This window comes from Mustela lutreola, chromosome 2 (genome assembly GCF_030435805.1).
Source record: "Mustela lutreola isolate mMusLut2 chromosome 2, mMusLut2.pri, whole genome shotgun sequence".
NCBI lineage: Eukaryota > Metazoa > Chordata > Mammalia > Carnivora > Mustelidae > Mustela > Mustela lutreola.
The window spans coordinates 216917194-216941060 of NC_081291.1; the positions used below are offsets into that span (position 1 = coordinate 216917194).

The 23867-nt window shown below is 49.4% G+C and overlaps 2 protein-coding genes across 4 annotated transcripts in view; one reads left to right on the top strand and one right to left on the bottom strand.

Annotated features, from left to right (window-relative positions):
* Positions 1 to 18779, top strand: part of SIM2 (SIM bHLH transcription factor 2) — a 51976-nt gene extending 33197 nt beyond the window's left edge. Inside the window, exons 8-11 of the mRNA XM_059164707.1 lie at positions 11098 to 11245; positions 12853 to 13021; positions 13876 to 14284; positions 16504 to 18779. Of these exons, the coding sequence (XP_059020690.1) occupies positions 11098 to 11245; positions 12853 to 13021; positions 13876 to 14284; positions 16504 to 16958 (1181 nt within the window). The 3' untranslated portion in view covers positions 16959 to 18779. The remainder of the gene's footprint in view (positions 1 to 11097; positions 11246 to 12852; positions 13022 to 13875; positions 14285 to 16503) is intronic.
* Positions 18780 to 20231: 1452 nt separating this feature from the next.
* The window catches only part of HLCS (holocarboxylase synthetase), a 222448-nt gene continuing 218812 nt past the window's right edge, over positions 20232 to 23867 (bottom strand). For all 3 annotated transcript variants that reach the window (XM_059164705.1, XM_059164704.1, XM_059164702.1), the window contains one exon: positions 20232 to 23469. In XM_059164705.1, the coding sequence (XP_059020688.1) occupies positions 23298 to 23469 (172 nt within the window). In that variant the 3' untranslated portion in view covers positions 20232 to 23297. The remainder of the gene's footprint in view (positions 23470 to 23867) is intronic.

A 23867-nucleotide genomic window follows, 5' to 3' on the forward strand; every position in this document is an offset into this window, starting at 1 on the left:
TTACCCGGCTTATGAAGGACTTTATTTATTTGCAGTTTGTATGACAGATTCACCTTATCCCACTTGGAACTTGGTATTTCTAGATACCTCGACAGGGAGCCCTGAAAGGGAACACATTTACAGGCTTCCAGGAGACACAAGGAAAAGACAGAAGCATTTAGAAACCAGAGGGAGCACGGTTGTTTTTAAATTTTCTCCAAATGGGTAGAATTGGTAAACCAAAGAAAATTAAAAATAGCAATACTGACAATGTATTGCTACTGTACAGTGACCTTCGCGACAGTGGAGAAACCACTACTGGGAGAGGAGGTAGCCAGCATACCCCAGCCAGGCTGCCGGGAGATGGGGCGCGGCCTGGGGATCCGCCATGAGCCCCATGTCTGTCTCAGACTCCCTTCCCCAGCTTTTCCTGACATAAACTAGAGCACCTTCCACAGTGAGAAATAGCAGAGGCTCTTACCACAAATAGGGGTGGGTATTAGTCTCCCAGAGCTCACCCCTTGGCTCCAGGATTGGAACATTCTTTGGATATCCCCTTCAGGAAAGCCATGCATTTCGCCTCCAAAGCTGGGACTCCCGGACGAAAAAGGGGACGTATTCAACGTGCAGAGCGTGGTTTCTGGAAGCCGGGTCTTTGTGGGTGTGGAGTTGGGGCAGTTTGGAAATCTCTGTGTTGTGAGGTAGCTGGGGCTCTGAGTCTCCTTCCCACGCACAGAACTGGGGCCAAAGGGGCCAACTCCGGGAGCCGACCCTGAGCCTAGAGTTCAAGGACAGCAGTTTATTTGGACAGCGGCCAAAACATGGTCAAGGGAGAGAGAAGTAAGTCACGGAGGGGAAGGAGTCTTAAGAGGGGCTTGTCTGTCTGGGACTCGGTCATGGCGCCAAGGCGGGGGAGCTGAGGCATTTATGTTCCTGTTTCAGTCATCGGCTGATGGCCGCTCTCGGGGCTGTTAATCCCCCAGCTCCCCCACATCTGTCAGTGTGGGCTCTGCCAGAGAAAGGCCTCAGGGAGGAGATGGGGCCGTCGGAAGTTGCTGGGTGCGCTCCCTGGTGAGGGATGCGATGAGGCATCTGTCAGAGCAAAGGTCCAAAGGGCTGTGTCTCGTCAGCCTACCCCCCGCCCCCCGCGTTGGTCTCCAGGCTTCGAGAAGGTGTTCTCCGTCCAGCCGTCCCTCCACAAGCTGCTCCTCACCTCCCAGCCCAGGCGGTCATCTTGTCCTCACAGGCACTGGTCACCTCTCTCTGAGGGGCCCTGTCGCCCCCACAGCCCAGGGGCCCAGTTGGTCAGTTTGAGTGTTGTCCACACCCAGACTCCTGCCCCGTGGGAGCTGGGGGAAGCCAAGCCTCACCCCACTCTTTCCAGTTCTGTTTTCACTCCTCGTATGGTGTCGTCTGCTGTCACCTCTCCTCCAGGAGGATGTGTCCAGCTCCTTCCAGCCCTGCCTGCTTTCACCTCACGCTGTTCGGATCCTTATGGGGACCGTATTGGTCTGCTTGCCGCCATGACAAAATACCCCAGGCTTAAACCACAAAAGTGTGTTTCCTCACAGTTCTGGAAGCTTGAATCTGAGATCAAGGTGTTGGCAGGGCTGGGTTCTCCGGAGGCTTCTGTCCTTGTCTTGTAGATGAGCGTCTTGTTCCTGTGGCCTCAGAGGGCCTCCTGTGATCGTGCCTCTGTGTGTATCTGCGTCCTCATCTGTTTTAATTGTAAGAACACCGGCCATACTGGATTAGGGTCTCCCCCCGCCATTACTTCATTTTATTTTGGTTACTTCTTTAAAGCTCCTATCTCCAAATACAGTGACTTTCTGAGGTACTGTGGGAGGGGGCTTCAGCATATGAATCTGGGTAGAACACAGTCAGCCCATGACGAGGACTTCTCTCAGAGCTCTGTGTCCTTCCCCAAGGACAGGCCGGCTTCAGGGAGTCGGGTGAGAAGTCTGAGAAGGCAGGATTCATCATTTGGAAATGTGACTTTTTGGTCCTGTCCCGTGGTGCTCAGTAACTGATGGCAGGGCTCTGGGCCGGGCACCAGCCTCCTGCCCTCCAGGCTTCACCTGGACCCTGGATCCCCAGTGGGCCACGCCAAGTCCTTCATTCTCATCACAGCTGGAGCTGGCTTGGTGTTTGCCCCAGGAGGGTAGGCACGCCACTTCCTTTCCGCCACAACAGAAGGCAGCCAGAGGTGGTCAGGACTATGGTGACCCTCAGAACTCCAAGGCCTTGGGGGGCGCTGGCCTCCTCTTCCAGGGGAACACACAGACACATCCGTCCTCGTAGTTGATGAGGTCACCAAGCACAGGAAACATCTGCCAGCACCCAGGGAAGTCACTGTCCAATTTTCCAAGGCCAGATTTTCTCTACACTGGCGTCCCAAATCCAGGAATACCGGGAGATGGGGGCGAAGGTCTCTGCCAGCAGCAGGGTTAGACATAAGGCCGTGGTGGCTCTGGAGGAGCACAGTCAGCCAAATGGTTTTCACACATTGTTCAAAATATTATCTTAACCCAGAGCAGGGACCCACAGGGTCCAAAGAAAGCACAGCCCCTAAAGAAAGAGAACTCAACACCTTCCAGAAAGTTAGTTTCCTGAGGAGAAGCAGAACACGGGCTTCGTGAGGCCAGCAAGACAGGGCTGGCATGGCCCTGGCACCTCGGCCTCTGTGTCCCTGTGGACCTGGGCCTTCCCCACCAGTCAGACTGGGCCAGCACTTTCCCCTGAAGCTTCTGCAGGGTCAAACAAACCCAGATCCTCTAGGGAATATATTTGACCCACCCACCCCCGCCAAGCCTTCTCCTGACCACCATCCCGAGGTGGCTCTGCTGAATGTGGGCCCTGGCACAGGCCTGACAGTCATGTGGCCTCAGGCCAATACACAGCTTGGGAAGGGACTGACATCTACGAACCCGATGATTTCTGTTGAGGGACACTAGACAGATTTCTTGTGGACACAGCAGTTCAGAAGAACTAGGATGTCCACAAAGCTATTTGTACAAGACGGGCAGAGAATGTCCCCCTAGCTCTCTAGGTAGGCCTCTCTCCACAGTGGGCCCAGATCACAGAGAACACAGGCCATGTCCTATTGTCAAGACATTTCGATATCCCAGAAAGGCTTCGAAGTCTGAATGTGTGGTCTACAGAGTTCAAGAAATAACTGTTATAGCAATATGATAGTAGACACCCATAGAGAACGTACCTTAAATGGTACAAGCCCAAATGTTTATGGGGTTAGGCCGGTGACACGTATGAATGGGCAGCTGGAGGGCAGTAGGGAGTAGCAGAGCCTGTGGCTAACACCTGACCAGCCAAAGGCACCCAGAGTAACAGCAGCACTGGGCCACCAGCAGAGCCCATCCATGAGCTTGTGTGGTACATGGGACACCAGTTTGCCTAACTCTATGGAACAGGGGACAGAGATCTTCAAATGAAAGACAAAGTTGAAAGGAGTTTCTAATCTACTGTGACCATTGCATTTTAAGTGATACTAGCCTTTGCTGCTGGCCTTGCTTGTCTCTGGACTGGGAATGGATGACTACATTTAATTCATACCCAGATCCTTTTTTAGATCCTATCCTCCAAGCAGAGTCTGGAGGTGGAGGTGTCCTGGTCCTGCAGGTGACAGTGTGGGGAGCCTGTGTGTGAAGGGGGGACCACGAGCGATGGAGCAGTACAGAATCCTAGAAAGTGCAGCGTGATCCACGCATCATCCTGATCCCTGGAAGCAGTTTGGGACATCTAGACGTGTAGACTGTACCTTTGGGATACAGATGGGTCAGGCTCAGCCCAGCTTCAGTGGTCGGTGCCACAATGTGGCTCTTGGGGACATTCTTCCTGAAGGTGCTTCCGTGTTGTCCTACCCATCCTACCCTCAGCGTGGAGCAGGGCATTGTGTGGGGAACATGCACACCCCCTTCATGGGGCTTTCTTGAGTCTCACCGACTGCCCCCCCCCCCAAGGCAGAGCCAGCCCAGAGGATAAAAGCAGGAGGAGCACTGGGATCGCACCCACCAGTTTCCCCATGGAGGGTGTTTTCCTGGCGGGGGCTGAACACAATGGAAATGCTCTCATGCACAGTTCTGGAGACCAGAAGTCCGAACTGAAGGTGTCGGCAGGGCTGGGCTCCCTTTGGGGCCTCGAGGGAGGATCCTTCCTGCCTCTCCAGCATCTGCTGCTGCGGGTCCTTCCCTCTAGTCCCTGCCTTGGCTGCTCCTCCCCCAACCCCCTCCGCCGGCGTATGTCTTCTCCTCTTCTTAGAGGGGCATTTGTGTCGAGGTAGAGCCCACCCCATTCCAGAACAATGTCGTCTTGAGATCTTTAACAATGACACCTGCAGAGACCCTTTTTCCAAATATGGTCACATTTGTGGGTTCCTTGGGTCAGAAGGCAGAACATATCTTTTGGGGGAACACTATTCAATCAAGACAGGCATTTCTGGTGTCCTCTTCAGCTCTTCATATTCAAAACCAAATAGAAATTACGCTCCAGGCCAAGGCTTACTGTCCTCTCAGAGGCCGAGAGGTCTAGTTGTGCCTTCAAGAGGAATTCCAGAGGAACCGGGCAGGCCACCTATTTTTCTGGATAGCAAATTCACGGAACTAGAATCTCCACCCCAAAGTGGCCTCAGAAAATCACGACCACTGGCCTCCATGCCAGCATGGGCGACCCTGATTTTGGAAACATCTTGGACCATGATGGTTGGGGATATTGTGTTTTGGAAGCTCCAGAGCCAAGACCTCTGCCCCCAGAGCTCACAGCTTAGGGGAGTCTCCAGCCTGGCCCCGTCCCTCACCTCCAGGCAGGGCCTTAACTCATAGCCCTCCACCTCGGGATCATTTCAGACAGCCAATTAAGAATGACGGACTGGAGGGGGAGCTAGAGCAAACCAAGAAATGTTGTGACTAAACATCTAGGATTTCAACTTGGGTTGATACGTGGACTATCACCATGGGTCATAGAGAAGAACACAAAAATTCAGTGGCTATGTTTGTTTGGTCTCCGTATCTAAGCCCCATCCCAGCAGAGGTAGGGAGGGTCAGAAATAAAATCTCGGCAACTTCTCCCATTGGAATCCTAATATGAAATATTTGGGATAAACTGGCTTTATTGTATCTGGCTTAGATGATTACGGATCGGTTTTAGGAATGTTGGAAGAAGTAAGGGAAGTATGGGGGCACCTGGGTGGCTCATTTGGTTAAGTGTCCGACTCTTGATTTCAACCCAGGTCCCAATCTCAGGGTCGTGGGATTGAGCCCCACACTGGGCTCCATGATCAGCATGGAGTCCGCGTGGGATTCTCTCTCCTTCTCCCTCTGCCTCTTCCTGCTGCACATGCGCACTCGCTCTTTCTCGAAGGGGAAAAAGAAAAGAAAGAAGTAAAGTATGAAGTACAAGGTAGGAAAAAGGAAAAGCATACGGTCTTATTGCCAGGGGCGCTATGGATACCACTAGGAGCAGACTTCAAAGTTGAGGAGCCTCATCAGCATTTCTGTTGAGGAAGGAATGGCCACTTGGGAAATCCACATGTGGGACCCTTGTTGGATCTTACCGCATCTCTTCTGGGGCCAAAGGCAAATTGGTTGAGTCTTCCTTAAACTTCCACCTCTCCTTTCACATATAGCTATAGAGAAGCTTCTGGAGACTGCAGCCTCCTCCTCCCACAGGGGTCACTTGGAGGAAAGGGACTCAGGACACCCAGCCTGGGGTCCCAGCTGTGCCCTCAAGATTTGTTGGCCCCACCTTCCAGGGATGCCTGGCTCCCACAGTGGCATGCATGCAATGCCTGCAAACCTGAGCTGGAAATAGAAACTGTGGATTGTGCTTGTAAAAAAGCAAACCCCAGGGGCGCCTGGGTGGCTCAGCAGGTTAAGCCTCTGCCTTTGGCTCAGGTCATGATCTCCGGGTCCTGGGTTCAAGCCCCACATTGGGCTCTCTGCGCAGTGGGGCCCCTACTTCCCCCTCTCTCACTGCCTGCCTCTCTGCCTACTTGTGATCTCTTTCTCTTTGTCAAATAAATAAATAAAATCTCAAAAAAAAAAAAAAAAAAAAAAAAAGCAAACCCCAAGAGGAGAAGCATTAGAAAGATAGCTCTTTGCTGCTACTTCTGTCTGTACTTTTCAGCATGGAATCTCACTCCTGTCAAGGCAGCCCGCGCAGGTGCACATGCCAAGCCTGGGAAGAAGAGAGCTCGTGTCTGCCCTGTCCCAGAGAGCCCCGCCCCTCGTCTGGGTGGGATGGCATCCTGGAGCTAAGTAGGGGGCCTGTGGCCTGATTCATGCTGCATTTCCAGTTCCCGACCCCCATACATGGGAAAAACAAGTGTTCACTTTCATTAAAAAATGAATACCTCCTTATTGTTGGAAATGTAGACTATCAAGAAAAGCTGAGGGCACGCCTGGGTGGCTCAGTTGGTTAAGCAGCTGCCTTCGGCTCAGGTCATGATCCCAGCATCCTGGGATCGAGTCCCACATCGGGCCCCTTGCTCCACAGGGAGCTTGCTTCTCCCTCTGACTCTGCCTTCCACTCTGTCTGCCTGTGCTCGCTCTCGCTCTCTCTCTGACAAATAAATAAATAAAATCTTTAAAAAAAGAAAAAGAAAAAGAAAAGCTGAGAAGAAAATGAAACTTACTTATAATTTGACCAGTCAGATAACAAGAGTTAATATGTATCAAATCCTTGCTGTGGGTCTTTGCCACTGTTCTAAAGCTTCAAACAGATGATCTATCCTTCTAGTAGCCGGGTGAGGTGGGGAGTATGATTATCCTCTTGTTCTAAATGGGAAACTGAGCCACAGGGGGTTAGTAACTTGTCCAACATCACACAGTTAGCCGGGGTATATGTGTGTGTATGCGTGTGTGTGCACTTTTTCCTACAGGTACTCTATGCCCTTCTGAATCTTGTCTTTATTTTTTTTTAATGAGACATAATTGACATGTAACATTATAAATGTTTCAGGTGTACAACATAATGATTTGACATCTGTATGTGCTGCTACATGACCACGATGAGTCTAGTTGACATCCATTACAGTATATAGTTATAATTTTTTTCTTGTCTTGAGAGCTTGTAAGATCTACTCCCTTAACAACTTTCCATACATAATAAATACAGTGTTATTAACTAAAGTCCCCATGCTAGACAGTACATACCCAGACTTATTTACTTTATTTTTTAAAAGATTTTGTTTATTTGAGAGAGAGATCAAGAGCACTAGTGGGGAGAGAGGCCGAGAGAGAAGCAGACTCTCTCCTGCACACAGAGCCCAACTCTGGTTTGATCCCAGGACTCTGAGATAATGACCTGAGCTGAAGTCAGATGCTTAACTGACTGAGCCACCCTGGCGTCCCTCCAAGACTGAAATAAATATTTCATAACTGGAAGTTTGTACCTCTTAACCCCTTTCACCCATTTTACCCGCCTGCCACCCCTCACCGTGGCAACCACCAACCACCGGTCTGTCTCTGCATCTATGAACTTTTTTTTTTTTTTTTTTTAGATTGCACATGTAAGTGCGGTGACATGGTATTTGTCTTGGACTTATCTCACTGAGCATAATGCCTTCCGGGTCCACCCATGTTGTCCCAAATGGCAGGATTTCCTTCTTTTTTTAGTGGCTGAACAGAATTCCTCTCTCTGTGTGTGTACATACATACACCACAATTTCTTTATCCGTTCATCCACAGATGAACACTTAGGGTGCTTTCGTTTTTTGTCTTTTGTAAATAATGCTGCAATGAACATGCAGGCACAGATGTCTTTTCAAGTTAGTATCTGTTTCCTTCAGAGAAATACCCAGAATTGGAATTTCTGGATCAGATGGTAGTTCTGTCTTAAATTTTCTGAGGAATCTCCTTACTGTTTTCCATAGAGGCTGCACCAATTTACATTCCTACTGATAGGGCACAAGGGTTCCCTTTTCCCTACATCCTTGCCAACACTTGTCAAATCTTGTCTTTTTGATAGTAGTCATTCTAACAGGTGCGGGGGGGGGGTGTCGCCTGTGATTCTGATCTGCATTTCCCTGGCAATTAGTGATGTGATGAACTTTCTCGTGTACCTGTTGCCCACCTGTATGTCTTTGGGAAAATGTCAATTCAGACCCTCTGCCCAGTTTTCAGTTGGGCTGTTTTATTTATTTATTTTTGCTACTGAGTTGTGTGAGTTCTTTGTATATATTGGATATTGACCCCTTATCACATATATAATTTGCAAATATTTTCTCCCATTCGGTGGGTTGTTGATGGTTTCCTTTGCTGTGCAGAAGCTTTTCATTACGATGTAATGCCACTTTTTATTTTTGCTTTTCATCTTTTAGGGAACTTTGGGGGGTTCCGTACAAATTTTAGGGTTGTTTGTTCTGTTTTTTTGAAGGATGACACTGGAATTTTGATAGGGATTGCACTAAGTCTGTAGATTGCTCTGGATGGTATGGACATTTTATATGAATTCTTCCATTCCATGAACATGGGATACCTTTGCATTAATTTCTGTCTCCTTCAGTTTCTTTCATTAATGTCTGTAGTTTTTAGGGTCTTTCACCTCCTCAGTTAAGTTTATTCTTAAGTATTTTATTCTGTTTGATGTAATTTGTAAATGGGACTTTTTTTTTTCTTAATTTCTCTTTCTAACAGTTCATTATTAATGTATAGAAACTTAACAGATTTTTGTATATTAATTTTATATCCTGCAGTTCTACTCAATTCATTTATTAGTTGTAAGAGTTTTTTTGATGGATTCTTTAGGGTCTTCTGTATATGCTGTATCATCTGCAAATAGTGACAATTCTACTTCTTCCTTTTCATCTGGGTTGCCATTTATTTCTTCTTTTTCTTACCTAAGTGCTCGGCTAGCCCTTCTGATTCTGTTGAATAAAAGTGGTGAGAGCTTTCCCCTGTTGAGTGTGGGGTTAGCTGTGAACTTAGCGTGAATGGGTTTTATTATGTACAGTGGGCATTTCTATCCCCACTTTGTTGAGAGGGTTCTTTTCTTAATCATAAATGGGTGTTGAATTTTGTCAAATGCTTTTCCTGCATCTATTTTTATCCTTCACCTAGTTAGTGTGGTGTATCCTACCGATTTATTAATTTATTAATATTTATTAATTTATTAATATTACAAAATTCATATTAATCAGTATTCCAATAGCTGCATAGTACCCTAAAATTTATTTACCATCTTCCCTAATTCTTAGGCATTCAGGTCTCCCCCTCCCTTTTTTCCCAGAATTATAAACAGAATTGCTTATAACAGGATCAATTATTAGAAGTGAAGTCATTGTGTCAGTGGATATGAGCCATCAAACTGCTTCCCAGATGGACTGTACCAATCCATGCCTCTCTCAATGCATGACAATGCCTCCCACCGTACTTTAGCTGACATCACCCATTGTCAGTTCATTATTTTCTTTGAGATACAATCCACATAGTATGAAACTCACCATTTTAACCATTTTCAGAGGTTTTCCGTGTATTTACAATGTCATGCAACTCTCACACTGAACTCTTTACTGAGTTCTAGAACATTTCCTTCATTCCAAGAAGAACCCTGGTACCCATCAGCAGTCACTCCTGGTGCTCCTCAACCCCCAGTTCTGTCAACCACTAAGCTGCTTATTGTGGTCTCTACAGATGTGCTTATTGTGGACATTTCACATAAATGGAACCATACAATATTTCTTTCTTTTTTAACGAGTATTATCTAGCTTTGAACTAAGCAAATACATTGAACACTTGTTTCTCATTTATCTTTATTCTTTGATGAATTGTTTTTTCAGGTCCTTTTCTCATATTACTCTTAGGGTCTTAATGTTTTCATTGATCCATGTGAACTCTTTATATATTAAGGCTTGTAGCTCTTTGACTATCATATTTGCAATATTTTTTCTTCTGCACCAGAATACTTTAAAGCAGGTGTTAAAATGGATGATAAAGAGGCATCCTTAATATGAAAAGCCACAAAAGGCAGTGGAGAACCCCAAGAGTGTTTGGGCAGATGGTGAGGAGGCTCTACCTAGTGGCACAAGACGAAGGCTAAATTTCTGTGTCTGTGAGCCCCCAGGAGGTCTTTTCAGTGCCAACTAGTGCAAGCACAGAATTTTGGCCACCTCTCCAAATCCCTGTTCAGGTGGCTGCTAGTTAGGGCCCTAGGGCCAGCCGTGCTTTGAGAAGCAGGAATGCTCTATAGCCATGACCTGGGCATCAAGGGATGCATTTTAGATTTGTGCTGGCATCCCTCTCCCTGGAGAAAGCTAACTGGGATTTTCTCCTCTTCACTGCCCACCCAGAGCTTCTGGCACTTTCCTTCCCCTCCAGCCTGTGCTCTCCAGGCCCTGGGAGAAATGAGTACAGAGACTTTGGATGGGAGTGTGGCTTAGCAGTCTGGAGTTTGCGCCCATGCGTGGAAGATGGGCCTATAGGCCCAGTGTTAAGAGACTAGTCAAGCAGAGTTCTTTCCTACATATGCCACATAGAAAATTGACAGGCCCAAGGAAAAGTGGGGCTGATGGGAGGAAATATAAAAGGCATCAGAATAGCAGTCTCTCTGGGAGTACACACGTGTTCTGGAGAGTAGCAAATACCAACAACGATTTGACACTTGGTTGAATGTACTTATTATTTTGTTTAAATAACTACACCACCCCCTCCCCCTGGTGCCTATTAAGGGTTTGGGGGATTAAGGGTTTGGGGGATTATAACATAATCATGGCATTTGGGAAACCGAAAAGCAGAACCAGTTTTATCGCTCTGCCAAGTGTAAAGGTTGTATGGGGACTAATTGTTTTTCCCAATGAAATCAGTGACTGTTACATTTGATGGGGGAGGGGAGTGCTACTGAGACCCCTGGAAGCCGTAGGTAGAAATCTTGCCTGCGTGCGTGTGTGCGTGTGTGCGTGTGTGTGTACGTGTGTGTGAGTGTGTGTGTGTGTGCATCCAAGCATGCACCTTCCTGTGGAGAAAGCCCATTCCTTTGTCAAGTTCTCAGAAGCGTCCTTGACCCCGAAAAGCTCCAGAATTGGGACTGTGGGTTATTCATGAGGGGCGATGTCCCCAAGCTGGGGCCTGCTAACTGCCCCTCGGGACTCATGACATCTTGTGCTTGCAGTGCTGGTGAAGGGCCAGGTCACCACCAAGTACTACCGGCTGCTGTCCAAGCTGGGCGGCTGGGTGTGGGTGCAGAGCTACGCCACCGTCGTGCACAACAGCCGCTCGTCCCGGCCGCACTGCATCGTGAGTGTCAATTATGTCCTCACGTAAGTCAGACGTATTTGTTTCCTTGCTCTCTCTCCTCCTCCTGTCCCTCATCAGCCCGCTCCCACAAGCACCATCGCTCCCTCCCTCTCTCTCTTTCCAAAACTGTTCATTTGTCTCCTGTTCTGTTTTTATTTGAACAATCTGTTCCTTTGGGAAGAGCCAAACTATTTCTGTACTCGGCACGGAGAGCCAGGCTCTGGGCATTGGGTGAACGCTGGAAAGGGAGCCCTGCCCCAGGCACAGCTGAAGATCAGACCACAGAGACCAGCTGTGGGGGGCCGGGGCAGGGGGCAGGTGCCCTTGCCCTCCATCTTGCACAGAACGTATAGGTGATGTACCTCCGGGACCAGGAATATGAATTTATGCCCTTTGTGCCCACAAATGTCGGGGTCATCTTACGTGCTCCTGCCATGTGGGACAGGAGATATCTCACATCTTCTCCTGTCTTTCTAGACAGCCCTTTGCAGATAATTATGAGCGTTTGGCCCTTTTAAAAATCCCCGAAGGTCAAGTTCAGTTGCATATACTTTTTTTTTTTTTTTTAAGATTTTATTTATTTGACAGACAGAGATCACAAGTAGGCAGAGAGGCAGGCAGAGAGAAAGAGGAGGAAGCAGGCTCCCCGCTGAGCAGAGAGCCTGATGTGGGACTCCATCCCAGGACCCTGAGATCATGACCTGAACTGAAGGCAGAGGCTTTAACCCACTGAGCCGTCCAGGTGACCCATCAGTTGCATATACTTTCAAGACCGTTAGGCACAGCAGGACATGGGTCTCCCTGGGACCATATATTACTGTGGACCCACCATGGCTACTGTATGTGAAATCACCTCTACCCAGCTCTGGCCCTGAACTTGATGTCCAGGCCGTCCCCCAGCCCCACAAGGTCCTCAAGTGTGCTCTAGAGTAGGAAGGATTTAGGCTCTCAGATCTTTCATAGAATGACTGCCAGGTTGCTGGTTTCTTGATTTTGTTTTTGGTTTTGTTTTTTTTTTTTTGATTTTTTAGAGCTAGAGGTGAGTTTAACAAAACTGTAGGGAGGAAAGCATTTTGGCCCCTTCATGATTCTTCCCTAGCAGCCAAGTGTGGGCTGGTACTCCGGGCAGCTTCCTCACCCCTGCCAACCACGAACATGACATTGCCGAGTTAGCTCTTCAGGGTACAAACTGGCGCCTGTTGTGGAAATGGGCGAGGCTGGCAGCCAGGCTCCTGGACCCTTGGTGGTCCCCCACCCACGCCTCCCTGGGTGCTAACTGAATGATAAGTAGTGCTTCTGCCCTTTCCTTCTGCCCTGACACACTTCCTCATGGCCCACCATGTCGCTGGGAAACCTGTTTGGGAGCTACAGGATGGAAGAGTGCTAAAGTGACACCCCCCACACCCCGCTATTCTTGCCAGATAACACTGACGTCACAGCATTGCCCAAGCCTTCAGGAGGGCTTTTCTCACGAGGGTGGGCTGCTCCCTGCTCAAGTCCTGTCTCACCCAAGCTCAGTGATCCGCTGTGCTGGAGGTCCGGGAACGCACTCGCTCAGGGGCTGGGGCCAGGGAAGCCGCCCTTCCCCCGCAGCCCGCTGGACAGGACTTGTCCTGCTCTTGCTTCTCAGGGAGATCGAATACAAGGAACTGCAGCTGTCCCTGGACCAGGTGTCCACGTCCAAGTGCCAGGACTCCTGGAGGACTGCCTTGTCTACCTCACAAGAAACTAGGAAATTAGCTAAACCCAAAAACACGAAGATGAAGACAAAGCTGAGAACAAACCCTTACCCCCCACAGGTAACCCCCCGGGGAACTGCTGGGGCTGGGTGCAGCAGGCACCCTGCCGGGGGTGGGTGAGGGTGCTCAGGGCCACCAGCCTGTCGGAGAACGCCGAGCCTCTGACCGCAGAGCAGGTCTTCCGGCCCAGAAGTTTCCCTGTGGAGTATGGCCAAGTCCCCTGGGGATATCCCGGGCACTTGGCAGAGACACCGCCTAGAGGCACGTGAAACTAACGTCTGGGAGGGCTCGTGAGGTCTAGGAAAAAAAGACTAAATTAGGAAGGCACATCAGCTTGCTGGGATCCGCGTTAAGGTGGCTTAGCGCATTGTGTTTCCATCGCATTTATTTTCTAATGAGAACCTTTTTTTTTTTTTAAGATTTTATTTATTTATTTGACAGAGAGTGAGCGAGAGAGGGAACACAAGCAGGGGGAGCGGGAGAGGGAGAAGCAGGCTTCCCACTGGACAGGGAGCCCGAGGGAGGGCTTGATCCCAGCACCTTGGGATCATGACCTGAGCTGAAGGCGAGTCGCTTAACGACCAAGTTACCCAGGCTCTCCTTTTTTTTTTTTTTTTTTTTTTTTTTTTTTTTTTTTTTAATGTAGTTTGTAACCTCTAATAGAAAGTGTGTGTGTGTGTGTGTGTGTGTGTGTGTGTGTGTGTGTGTAGCACATGTGGTCAGCTCGGGCTCGGGAGACCTCCTCCCACACAGGGACTGGGTCACTGTGTACTGTTGGCTGTGCACCTGTCCCCAGTGGGGCCTCCCTGCTGTGGCCGCGCCCAGGGATGCAACTAAGTCCTAGAGGGTGGGGTCTGGTGAGGCCGGAGGGCAGTCTCTCACCGGCCCCTGCATCCGTCTTCCTTCCCATGCAGCAATACAGCTCGTTCCAAATGGACAAACTGGAATGCAGCCAGCTGGGAAACTGGAGAGCCAGCCCCCCGGCGAACGCGCCGGCACCCCCAGAACAGCAGCTCCATTCAGAAAGCAGCGACCTTTTGTACGCCCCGTCCTACAGCCTGCCCTTCTCCTACCGTTATGGACACTTCCCTCTGGACTCTCACGTCTTTAGCAGCAAAAAGCCAATGCTGCCGGCCAAATTTGGGCAGCCCCAAGCATCCCCGTGTGAGGTGGCACGCTTTTTCCTGAGCACCCTGCCAGCCAGTGGTGAATGCCAGTGGCATTACGCCAACCCCCTAGTGCCTAGCAGCCCGACTCCAGCTAAAAGCCTTTCTGAGCCGCCAGTGAACGCTGCTCGGCACAGCCTTGTGCCAAACTACGAAGGTGGGTCATGTTTGCACGAGGGGAGGGGGCAGGACTGTGAACAGCGGCGGTGCCGGCGGTGGGTGCCAAATGGAAAAAGGATCCTCACACTTTGGGCCAACTTTTCCTTTTTCTGTTTGTAAGTAGGAGTTGCTACACTTTCCTGCTCTCAATGAAAGGAGCTTCACGGGAGGGAGAGAAGCAGGGTGACCGAGTCCGTGTGCCTCTCGTGGCACTGAGGACAGCACGGAGGGCAGAGGAACCCAAGGGTTCAGCCACCCTCGATAGAAACCCTGGCCTCATTTGCTCCCCAAGAGGGAGACAAAGTGATTTTCAAACTCAGCTCCTGGGTTTGAGAATGCTGCAACCGCAGTTATTTTACAAGATTACTCTCCCACTGCACCCAAAAATGAATATGGGACGCCGCTGGTTTGCTTCCCAAGCCAGTTTTCAAAGTGTGGAAAACAGTGCTCAAAGACAGAGAATTCCTGAGCTCAAAGACAGAAACGTCACTCAGCAACCCAGGGCAAATAACGTAAACACTCCATGACTCAGTTTCTTCATCTGTAAAATGGGATCATAACCCATGCGATATGCCTACTACCCCAGGGATTGGCACACAATAGGTGCCTGGCCAGCACCAGTGGTTCAACAACAGAGAGAGGGGAATGGCCCCTCCCCCAGCCCTTCCTGGTCGCAGACAAGCAAATGTCCTCCGTGGATGTGCCATCAGTGTCCCCAGGCCCAGAGACTCCTGTTTGCTCACTGGACCAACCCCAGGCAGAGGGTAGGTGGGGGTTGAGAGCTAGCTGCGAGAGGTACACTCCTGTTTCATGCAGAACTAACTACTGCTCAGAGGGTAGCCCACGAGGGTGTGAATTTCCTGCAGTGACTCCTACATTAAGGGTAAAGGTGACATACTCAGAAAAGAAACACCTGCCTCAAGAGGAGAGCTTTTTGGAGCCCCCTCCTTCCCCTCTAACTTTCTCTCTTTGGAAGCAGGTAGGGCTCTGTTCCTCCTTGGGTTGCTTGGGGGAATCTCTTGCCCAGACTCTGTCTTTACAAGGCACATTTTTTTTTCTCTAAACCTGAGAAGAGGGGTAGATTGTAGGAGAAAGCGAACCATGTTGGAGATTACTAGGACAAGTTTTTCCGAAGTAGGCAGCTTAGAAAAGAGCACACCAGCGACTAGGGCAATGCAAACCTGCCTTCTGGTCTGGGCCATGCTTGGAGCCACCAGGTCCTCAGTTTTGGACAGACAGCTGACCGCGCACCGGGTAGCTCCAATAACCAAGGAAGGGATTTCCCCCAATGACCAGAAAGGCAAAGCTAAGAGGTTTGATAACGGCTGAAAATATTATTCACTTGAGATTGATCTGAAAGAATTCTTTTTGTTTAGCTAATGATATAACCAACACACAGTATCATATATATTTTTAAATTGCTATTTTGAAAGTGAAAGAGTTTAATAAGGAGCTCGTTTGTCATACCCTTGGTAAAAATGGGCCAAATTTGGGGGCAATTCGTGATCTACTTCCTAGTCTTCTTTGATATTAAAGAAGACAAAGATCGTCTTAAAGGAAAAAAAAAAAAAACAAAAAAACAACCATGCTAATTGTTTGCGGGACCTGATTAGTGAGGGTGGTTATGACCTTTAGTTAGGACAGCACTAAGAGGAGCAGGCGTAATTACCACCCACTGAGGGCTAAGCAGCAAAAAATAGGTGTGAGAAAGAGAAAAAAACAGGGTTGGCTGGGGGCACCTTACCCGGCAGGCAGTGGAAGCCTCCAGACCAAGCTGTCCAGCATGGTAGCCAGGAGCCACGTGCAGCTCTCGCGCACGAAAATGTGGCCTGAGCACCGAGAGGTGCTGTTGTGTGTGCGCGGCACTTCGAAGACAGAAACCAAGAATCAAGTATCTCGGTCATTTAAGGGTATTGATTCCACATGGGAAGAACCTGTTGGATACGTGGCATTTACACTGAGCAGCGGTTTCCACGAATTCCCCCTGTCCCTCTCCGCGCCGCAGCGCGACCTCCGGAGCGCGGCCGTGTGCAGCCTGCACTGGACGGCGCGGGCCTGGGCGCGGAGGGGAAGGGGCCCAGGTGGCCGCGGGGGAGCGCGCAGCGGGGGGGAGCCGAGGGGGTGGTGGCGGCGTCCGGATCCGCCGGGTTGGTGCTGCTTTGGGCAGGTCCCCTTCCTTTCCCGCGCGGGCGTCTAACGTGTCGCCTGTCCCCGCAGCGCCCGCCGCCGCCGCCGCCGCGCGCAGGTTCGGCGAGGACACCGCGCCGCCGCCGCCGCCACCGCCGCCGCCGAGCTTCCCGAGCTGCGGCCACTACCGCGAGGAGCCCGCGCTGGGCCCGGCCAAGGCCGCCCGCCAGGCCGCCCGGGACGGGGCGCGGCTGGCGCTGGCCCGCGCGGCGCCGGACTGCTGCGCGCCGCCGGCCCCCGAGCCCCCGGGCGCGCCTGCGCAGCTGCCCTTCGTGCTGCTCAACTACCACCGCGTGCTGGCCCGGCGCGGGCCGCTGGGGGGCGCTGCGCCCGGCGCGCCCGCTCTCGCCTGCGGCCCCGGCGCCCCCGAGGCGGCGGCCGGCGCGCTGCGGCCCCGGCCCCCCGGCCCCGCCGCCGCCTCGCCGCCCGGCGCGCCGCTGCCGCACTACCTGGGCGCCTCGGTCATCATCACCAACGGCAGGTGACGTCGCGCTGGGCTGCCCGCAGGGAGAAGCCATAGGCCAGGCCTCGGGCTCCGGTTCTCCAGAGCGCAGCCGAGTGGCGAGGCGCGAGCTGCAGACGCACGGTTTAAATTAATTTATGCAGAGACGACTCTTTTACTAGAACTCCGCGGCCGCCTTCTAGATTTTTACGTAGATCCCGCAAACGCCGGTGCGGGGGACTGCGGCGCGGCTCGAGGCCGGGGGGGGGGGGGCGGAAAGGCCCGCCGGACCTCTGTCCTCCCAGAGCCGGGCCCCCAAGGGGCGGGGTGGAGCGCCCCCCGCGTCCCGCGTGTGACCTCGGACTACCCCGCCGGGGGGCGGACTCGGGTGGCCCACCTTGCCGTCGGGCGCGCGCGCCTCGCCTCGTCCCCGGTGCTCAGTAGCCGCGCCCCGCCGGGGGACCCGAGGCGCTGCCCCCAACGGAGAGCCGCCCCCCCCCCCCCGCCCCATGCGGGGAGACACGCCGGGCGGTGGCCCCCCCGGGAGGAGGAGGCCTCCGGAACTCAGCGCTCCTGGCGTCTTAAGGCAGGGTGTGACGTCTGAAGTCCTGCGCATCGACGACAACTCTGACTTTGCAGGTCATTACGAGGCTCATTAGAAGTTGTCGTTTTAATTTAAGCCTTTTCTCAGTTCAAACATCATCAAGCCGAAACCAAGGGGGTGAAGGCACGTGGCGGTGCCCCACAAGCACGTTCATGAGCGTTCACTTCCTCCCAAGCCCTGTGAACTCTCGATACCAACAAGAATAGCACCTTCCGAATAGATGAAATAGGCATTAAATGCAAAACGAGAGAGAGCCAGGTGTTTCGGAGAATGACACGTTGGATGATGTGCCCAAGGCGACTGGCTACCCCTGTCGGGTTTGATTACGAGGCAGCATCCCTGTGGCCCACACAGACCTGTAACTCCCTAGGCTCGGGTTTGCTACAAGTAATGCTAATAAAGTTAGTTAAATTGCATGTGCAATATGGAAAATTGTCAATGGACTGTGCCCTCGCGGAAGAAAGCTCGCTAGAGGGATAGTATAAAAATGGTGTATACATTTTCTTCAGCATTTCCTGCATTTTCTGCATAGCAAAAAAACAAAAAACAAAAAACAAAAAACACAAAACACAAAACAAAACAAAAAAACCAAAAAACCCTTGAACATGTCCTGTAACAGGTGAACAGAAATCCTTTTATAAAGCACCAGCGGTGTTTAAAAAACAAATTTCCCTTCATTTTTGTCTTTTATATTTTTGCTTCAAGATTTCACCATTTAAAAATCCCACCGTGCCTCTGAAACGGATTGGTGCATGGAACCACCGTCTTTCAATCTTTTCCCCGCTCTAAAACAAGCCCTCATCTCCCTGTTTCCAAAAGGGTTTTCTTTCAGGAAACTGCGCCTTTCTGAGTGGAAAGAGTTTTCACAAATGTCTTTTTAAGTCCTCGTTGGCAATTCGAAGCGCACCTATATATAATTGACTGTTTGCAAAATCTGAGACGATTGCTTGCCAACCTGGTGTCACACTGAGGGTCCGCCTCATTCTTAGCAGGGCGTCGGGAGCCTGATGTAGCGGGTGACACTTGCAAATTTAGGAGCTGGAGTCTGTCCCGCAGCAAAGGGACTGAGTCATAAGTATCCACCTCCCGACTGCACTTAGCGATACCTCATGAGCAGCTCTTTGTGCACACAGAAAACAAGCCTGGGGTATTATTATTATTTTTTTTATGCTCACTAGTCCTGTCATTAAACCAGGATTCCTGAAAGGTGCGGTTTGATGAGCAGCTATCACCTTTTTCAATAAAGTACCACAAAATGCGTTTGTGTCTCCCTTGTTATTAATCATCGGGGGCTGTGTTCATGAGTAAATACAAACCCCGAAAGCTTTCAGCTTCCCAGCAGTTTAGGTTACTGTGAAAAGATAAGACCATGATAGATTTGCAAGTGATAACGTAAACAGTCTTAATTAACAATGAGTGTGTGTGTACTTGAAAAATGAAACGTGTACTAGGGAAAACTTCCTTGTCTAAACAAACCTTGGGGTTTTCATAGCCTAGAACACAAAGGAAGATTGCTACGCAAGCCGGCTTCAGGGCAGCTCAGTGCAAAGTTAACAGGAATTACCATGGCAACCTAATATTGTTACCTCCATCTTCAAGAGTCTGCACGTTTAAGCTGGGGATATCATTTCTTGACTTCTGGGAGGCTCTGGCAGGGGAAGAGGAAGCATTTTAATAAGTATGACTCTCTTTCACAAAAAAAAAGAAAAAAAAATTGTAGTGGGTCCTAACCCGTTGACAAAAATGCCAGATCAAAAGGATTTGAGAAATAAACCCAGTTCAAGACTGGCCCGGCCCTCCAAGGGGCCTCCCAGGGAAAGGAATTCCTTTATGTTCATGGAAGCCCTTTCTAGAAAAGCCATTCCATTCATACCTTTGTAGAGAAGGGAACAGGGTGTGAAGAAGGCTGCTCTGGGGAAATCTGCAAGAGCTGGGTATTTTGCACCCCCTCACCCCCCACCCCTTTGTCCTTTTTAAAGTCCTATGGCCAAGCCTTCCCCCATGGACCCTAGGGGCGGGAGAGCTTTATATAGTCAATGAATCCTATACAAAGTCTACCTGAAGTTGTAATTTTGTTGTAAGACAGTTAAGGTACACTGTGGGGGCTGCTACAAATAAAATGGGATAAAAAGAACATTTTCAAATAAATGCCAGAAAATTAGAGTAGTTTAAAATCTTAGTGAATCGTACCCCTTGGGTTATCGAAGATGCATTATTCAAGCTGTTCTAAACTTAAGTATGATATATAAGGTTAAAATCTTGGGGAGAAAAAAACTCAAAAGCTAAGCGGTTCTTATAAAAAAGGAGTAAGAACAATTCTACAAGAACAAAATCTGTTCGTATAGTAAATTTGTTGTTATATTAAATTTTTCAATTTAAAAATTTATATTAAATGGTTATATTAAATTTATTTCTCACCTCAGTTAAAAGGGGTCTTTTTTTTTTTTTGAACTTTGGGTTTTGCTAACTTTCATTCTTTGGAGTAGTAAGATTTCTCTTTTGTATGACACTTAATACATTTGTCAAAAATAAATCAAAAACAACAAAGAAAGCACCCAACTTCTCAATACTTAGAAATACATACATATTCCTTACTATGTAAAACTATTTATTTTGTAAAAATGTTTAAATATGAATAAAGATACTGTAACCAAGAGTAGTTGCCTATTTTGAAAAATGAAACTTGTGGTCAAAACAACAATGAGCCCAAACTGTACAGAAAAATCTTAAAGTTTATTTTGGTAGACTTGCTTTTTATAGGCATTGGCTTAAAGTGATTACTTTTCTGAGACAGTTCTTTGGAAAAGGTAAAAATGCGAAGGTTTAAAATTTCAGATGTGCATAGTAATAACCCAGGAATGAGGATTCTCCCGTTCTGCCTGTTAAGAGCAAAGAGATCTTCCAGAATGCAAGCCGAAAATGTCTGCCTGTGTATCCTGAAGCTGCCGGATGAGGCTGGCTTCTCTCCTGGTTCCCAGGCTCGAGGGCAGGGGCAAGTACACAGGCCATCCCCGCGGGTGTATGGGGGGGCACGGACTGGAGGCTGCATGCAACCCCCCCTCCACGTTTGTTCCCCCCCCCCCCCCATCACCCACTTGATCCCACATCGGGCCAAGTTTGCAGCAGCAAAGCCCACCGGCTGTTTCAGACCAGAAACGAATCCTTCAATTTCGCCCAAGGTCAAGGGGCACTGCTTCAGCAGGGAAGGCCTTCTGGAAAATAAAATATGAACGAGGGAAAACTTTCTTGTGCATCTTCAGGGGGCACTTTCCCACAGTTTCCCCTGAAATCTGCAGCCAACCCTCAAGGGAGAAGGTCTTGTTTTGTTTTGTTTTCTTTTTTACATAACCAGGTAGATGCTCAAGGGCAGCCTCTAAACTTGGGAGCAAATCCAGTGTCCTGGCAACGCAGGCCAATCCTGACTTCAGTTGCCATGTTTTAAAGACTAGGAAGATAATGGAACGTTTCTGTTAAGACCTGAAAGTTCCTTGAGATCAGAGATGGCCGGGTGCCCGAAGGCCCCCAATCCATGAGGGTAGTGTAGCAAGTAGATAATTTCCCTAATGCGAAGAGCTCTAAGGAAGATGCTTTTATTCAGCTGTTCTCTAGGAAGCAGAATTTCATAAGTCTTTGGTTCACAGGCGGCAAGAGCGCGTTTACGGAAAATGTAGCATCTGCTTCGAGTCTCTATTTTGTCTCCCCCAAGACAACTGTGTGGCGGCACACGTAAGGAATAGTCTTGAAAGCACAGAGAACAAGCCGTATGCCCGGAACATCTCCCATCTGCACTGACACGGCCACACATCATTAGTTTTAATTTACAGAAAGGAAATTAAATGATAACATTTTTCCCCCAAAGCAGAACTGTCTAGAACAGGACTTCAGCTTAAAACAAAACACAGCATGTTTTTCATTAAAGAACCCCCCAAAGAAATTCAAACAGTACCAATGGCAGAGCCCTGAGAGACGACTGGCCTTATATTACAAAGTTTGAGAAATGAAACTTGCAACATTAGCCTGGAGATCTTTCCTCCGGACGATATTGTGCAGATGCCCTCTCTAAAGTGAGTCCATTTGGTGATTCTGGGGGTGCTGTGGGCTTTGACTGAAACTTGTCACTAGTTCCAAACGAAGACTTGGACACTTAGGAGAGAGCAGTATTTTGGTGTTTTTTGTTTTCGTTTTTTGTGGGTTTTTTTTGTTGTTTTGAGAAAAATAGTTCTAATGGAAGCCTTATTTGCAAAAATTACTTCTGAAGTTCTTTTAAAGTTACATTTCCAAAAAAACACATATGGGGTTGGTGTACTTAAGCAAACATGCTGTTTTCCCCCACTTCCTATGGTGCTGCTTATGCCTGGCTAAAGGTAGGCACATTTTATACTGAAAACCACAGTTTCTGGAATTAGCCCGACTGGAGGAAGCCGGTACTCGTGAACAATAAGGGGATTCTGTTCAAAGCTGAGAGCTCCATCCAGTTTTCCTTCCACTAATTTCAGTTGGGACTGGCAGGAAGAGAGAAAAGTGGGCAAAAAAATCGGCCTTTTAAGGCTGAAAAGTAATGTGTCTGATTCCCAAGTTCAGCAGAGATAGGAGTGACATGGAAAAAGCATGGAGTGCATCTGGAAATCGCAAATGCATATCAAAAGGTTTCCTTTCTTTTGTTCTTCCAAGGAGACTTTTAGGGCATCGATCTTGAACATCTTCTTTTAAAGCTTCACACACACACACACACACACACACACACACACACACACCCGCCCTCTTAAATGATGGTGTTCGGTATCAGTTGCATTTTGTTTCTCGGCAATTTAGGGAAGGGGGGGCAAAAAAAATTATGACTTACAAATAAAATGCCACGTACGTGTACATTCTGTTCACCAAATGGTCTTTCCGGAATGCTGCCAATTTCAGAGTGAACCTAAAGCTCCAAATCCTCTGTGGTGTGTGGGATGAGGGAGTCTTCTCTCCAGCTGCTGGGACCCCAATCATCCACCCCACAAGCACGGGAGGCCTAATTGTGGACCGTGAACTTGATCCTATCCCTTCAGAATCTGCAGTAATTCAAACTTACGAAAAAGAAGTTCATAGATTCTTGTCAAAGTCAGTCACTGATTCCCTCCACAAGGTCACTGCAACCACGCCGGGGACACCCATCTCGGGCACCGTTGCTGGACCGCCAAACCCCGGGGCTCAGAGTCAACGCTCCGAAGTCTACCAACTCTTTTCTCATTAACAAAAAAAATAAAACCACCACCAAGTGCCAACGTGTGTTCCTCTAGGAAAACCCCTCCCTGAATGTTCATAAAGGGTGTTACCAAACCTCTGCTCCATCACCGGCCTGGGCCCCGACGCTTGTTTTGATTTGTTTTTTAATAGTCTGGAGTGCAGGTCTTGGCTACTGGGGAAACAGCTGAATTATTCCGTTGCTGTTTTCCAAATAAAAACTTTTTTTTTTTTTGCCAATACACACACATCCAAGCCCAAGACGGGAAAGGATTTTGCACGTGCGGCCGCGCCTCACTGAACGAAGTCTCCGCTTGCCATCTCTCTGCCTCAGGACGTCTGCGACCGCCAAGGGAAAGGGCAGCAGACAGAGCAACATGAAGGAATTACGCGGGTTAATTGGAGGGAGAGCACTTGCGCTCACAACTTCTAAAACCGTTTTCCAGATCCTCGGGCTAGGAAAGGGCAGTGGGAATGACCTGGAATGCTCGCTGGGGAGGCGCTGCGGGCCCTCTCACTGCCCGGGGCAGCCCCCCGCAGGCCCCCGGGGCCCCGCTACTGCTGTTTGGGGAGGATGAGGTTTCTCAGCATGTCGAAGGAGTTGCCGTCGGGATGCACGGTCACCACCTTGCCGTCCTTCTCCTCGACCTGAAGGAACCCGGAGTCATCCAGGCCGATTATCCACACCTCTGGCCCCTCCAGGCCTCCCAGGCGGACGCGCTGGCCACTGTATGTGAGGAATAGCAGAGAGTCAGCGGGAAAAGTAATGCAGCGTCTGCAGACAGGCGGCTAAGTACTCACCCCTCCGGTGGGGGGGTGGGGGGTGGGGAGGGGTGAGTGGGAGAGAGAAAACGCTTTGACTTTCACTGGTCCCGCCTGAACTGTTTTTCTAGCTACTAGAAAATCAGGTTGATGGAACTGGGGATGGGAACTTCTACCAATGGGGAGCATAGCCTTGCTCCTAATTCTGATCATCTGATCATTCGGATGGTGATTTGTCCAAGTTGTTCCCCCCGTCCAGCACTTTTAAGAACCGCTGTGCCATTCTAGGTGTTTGGGCTGAAGCAACTGAGCTGGAAAGTGGATTTTCTAAAACAAAGCTGGTACCATCAACGGCAAGTTGAA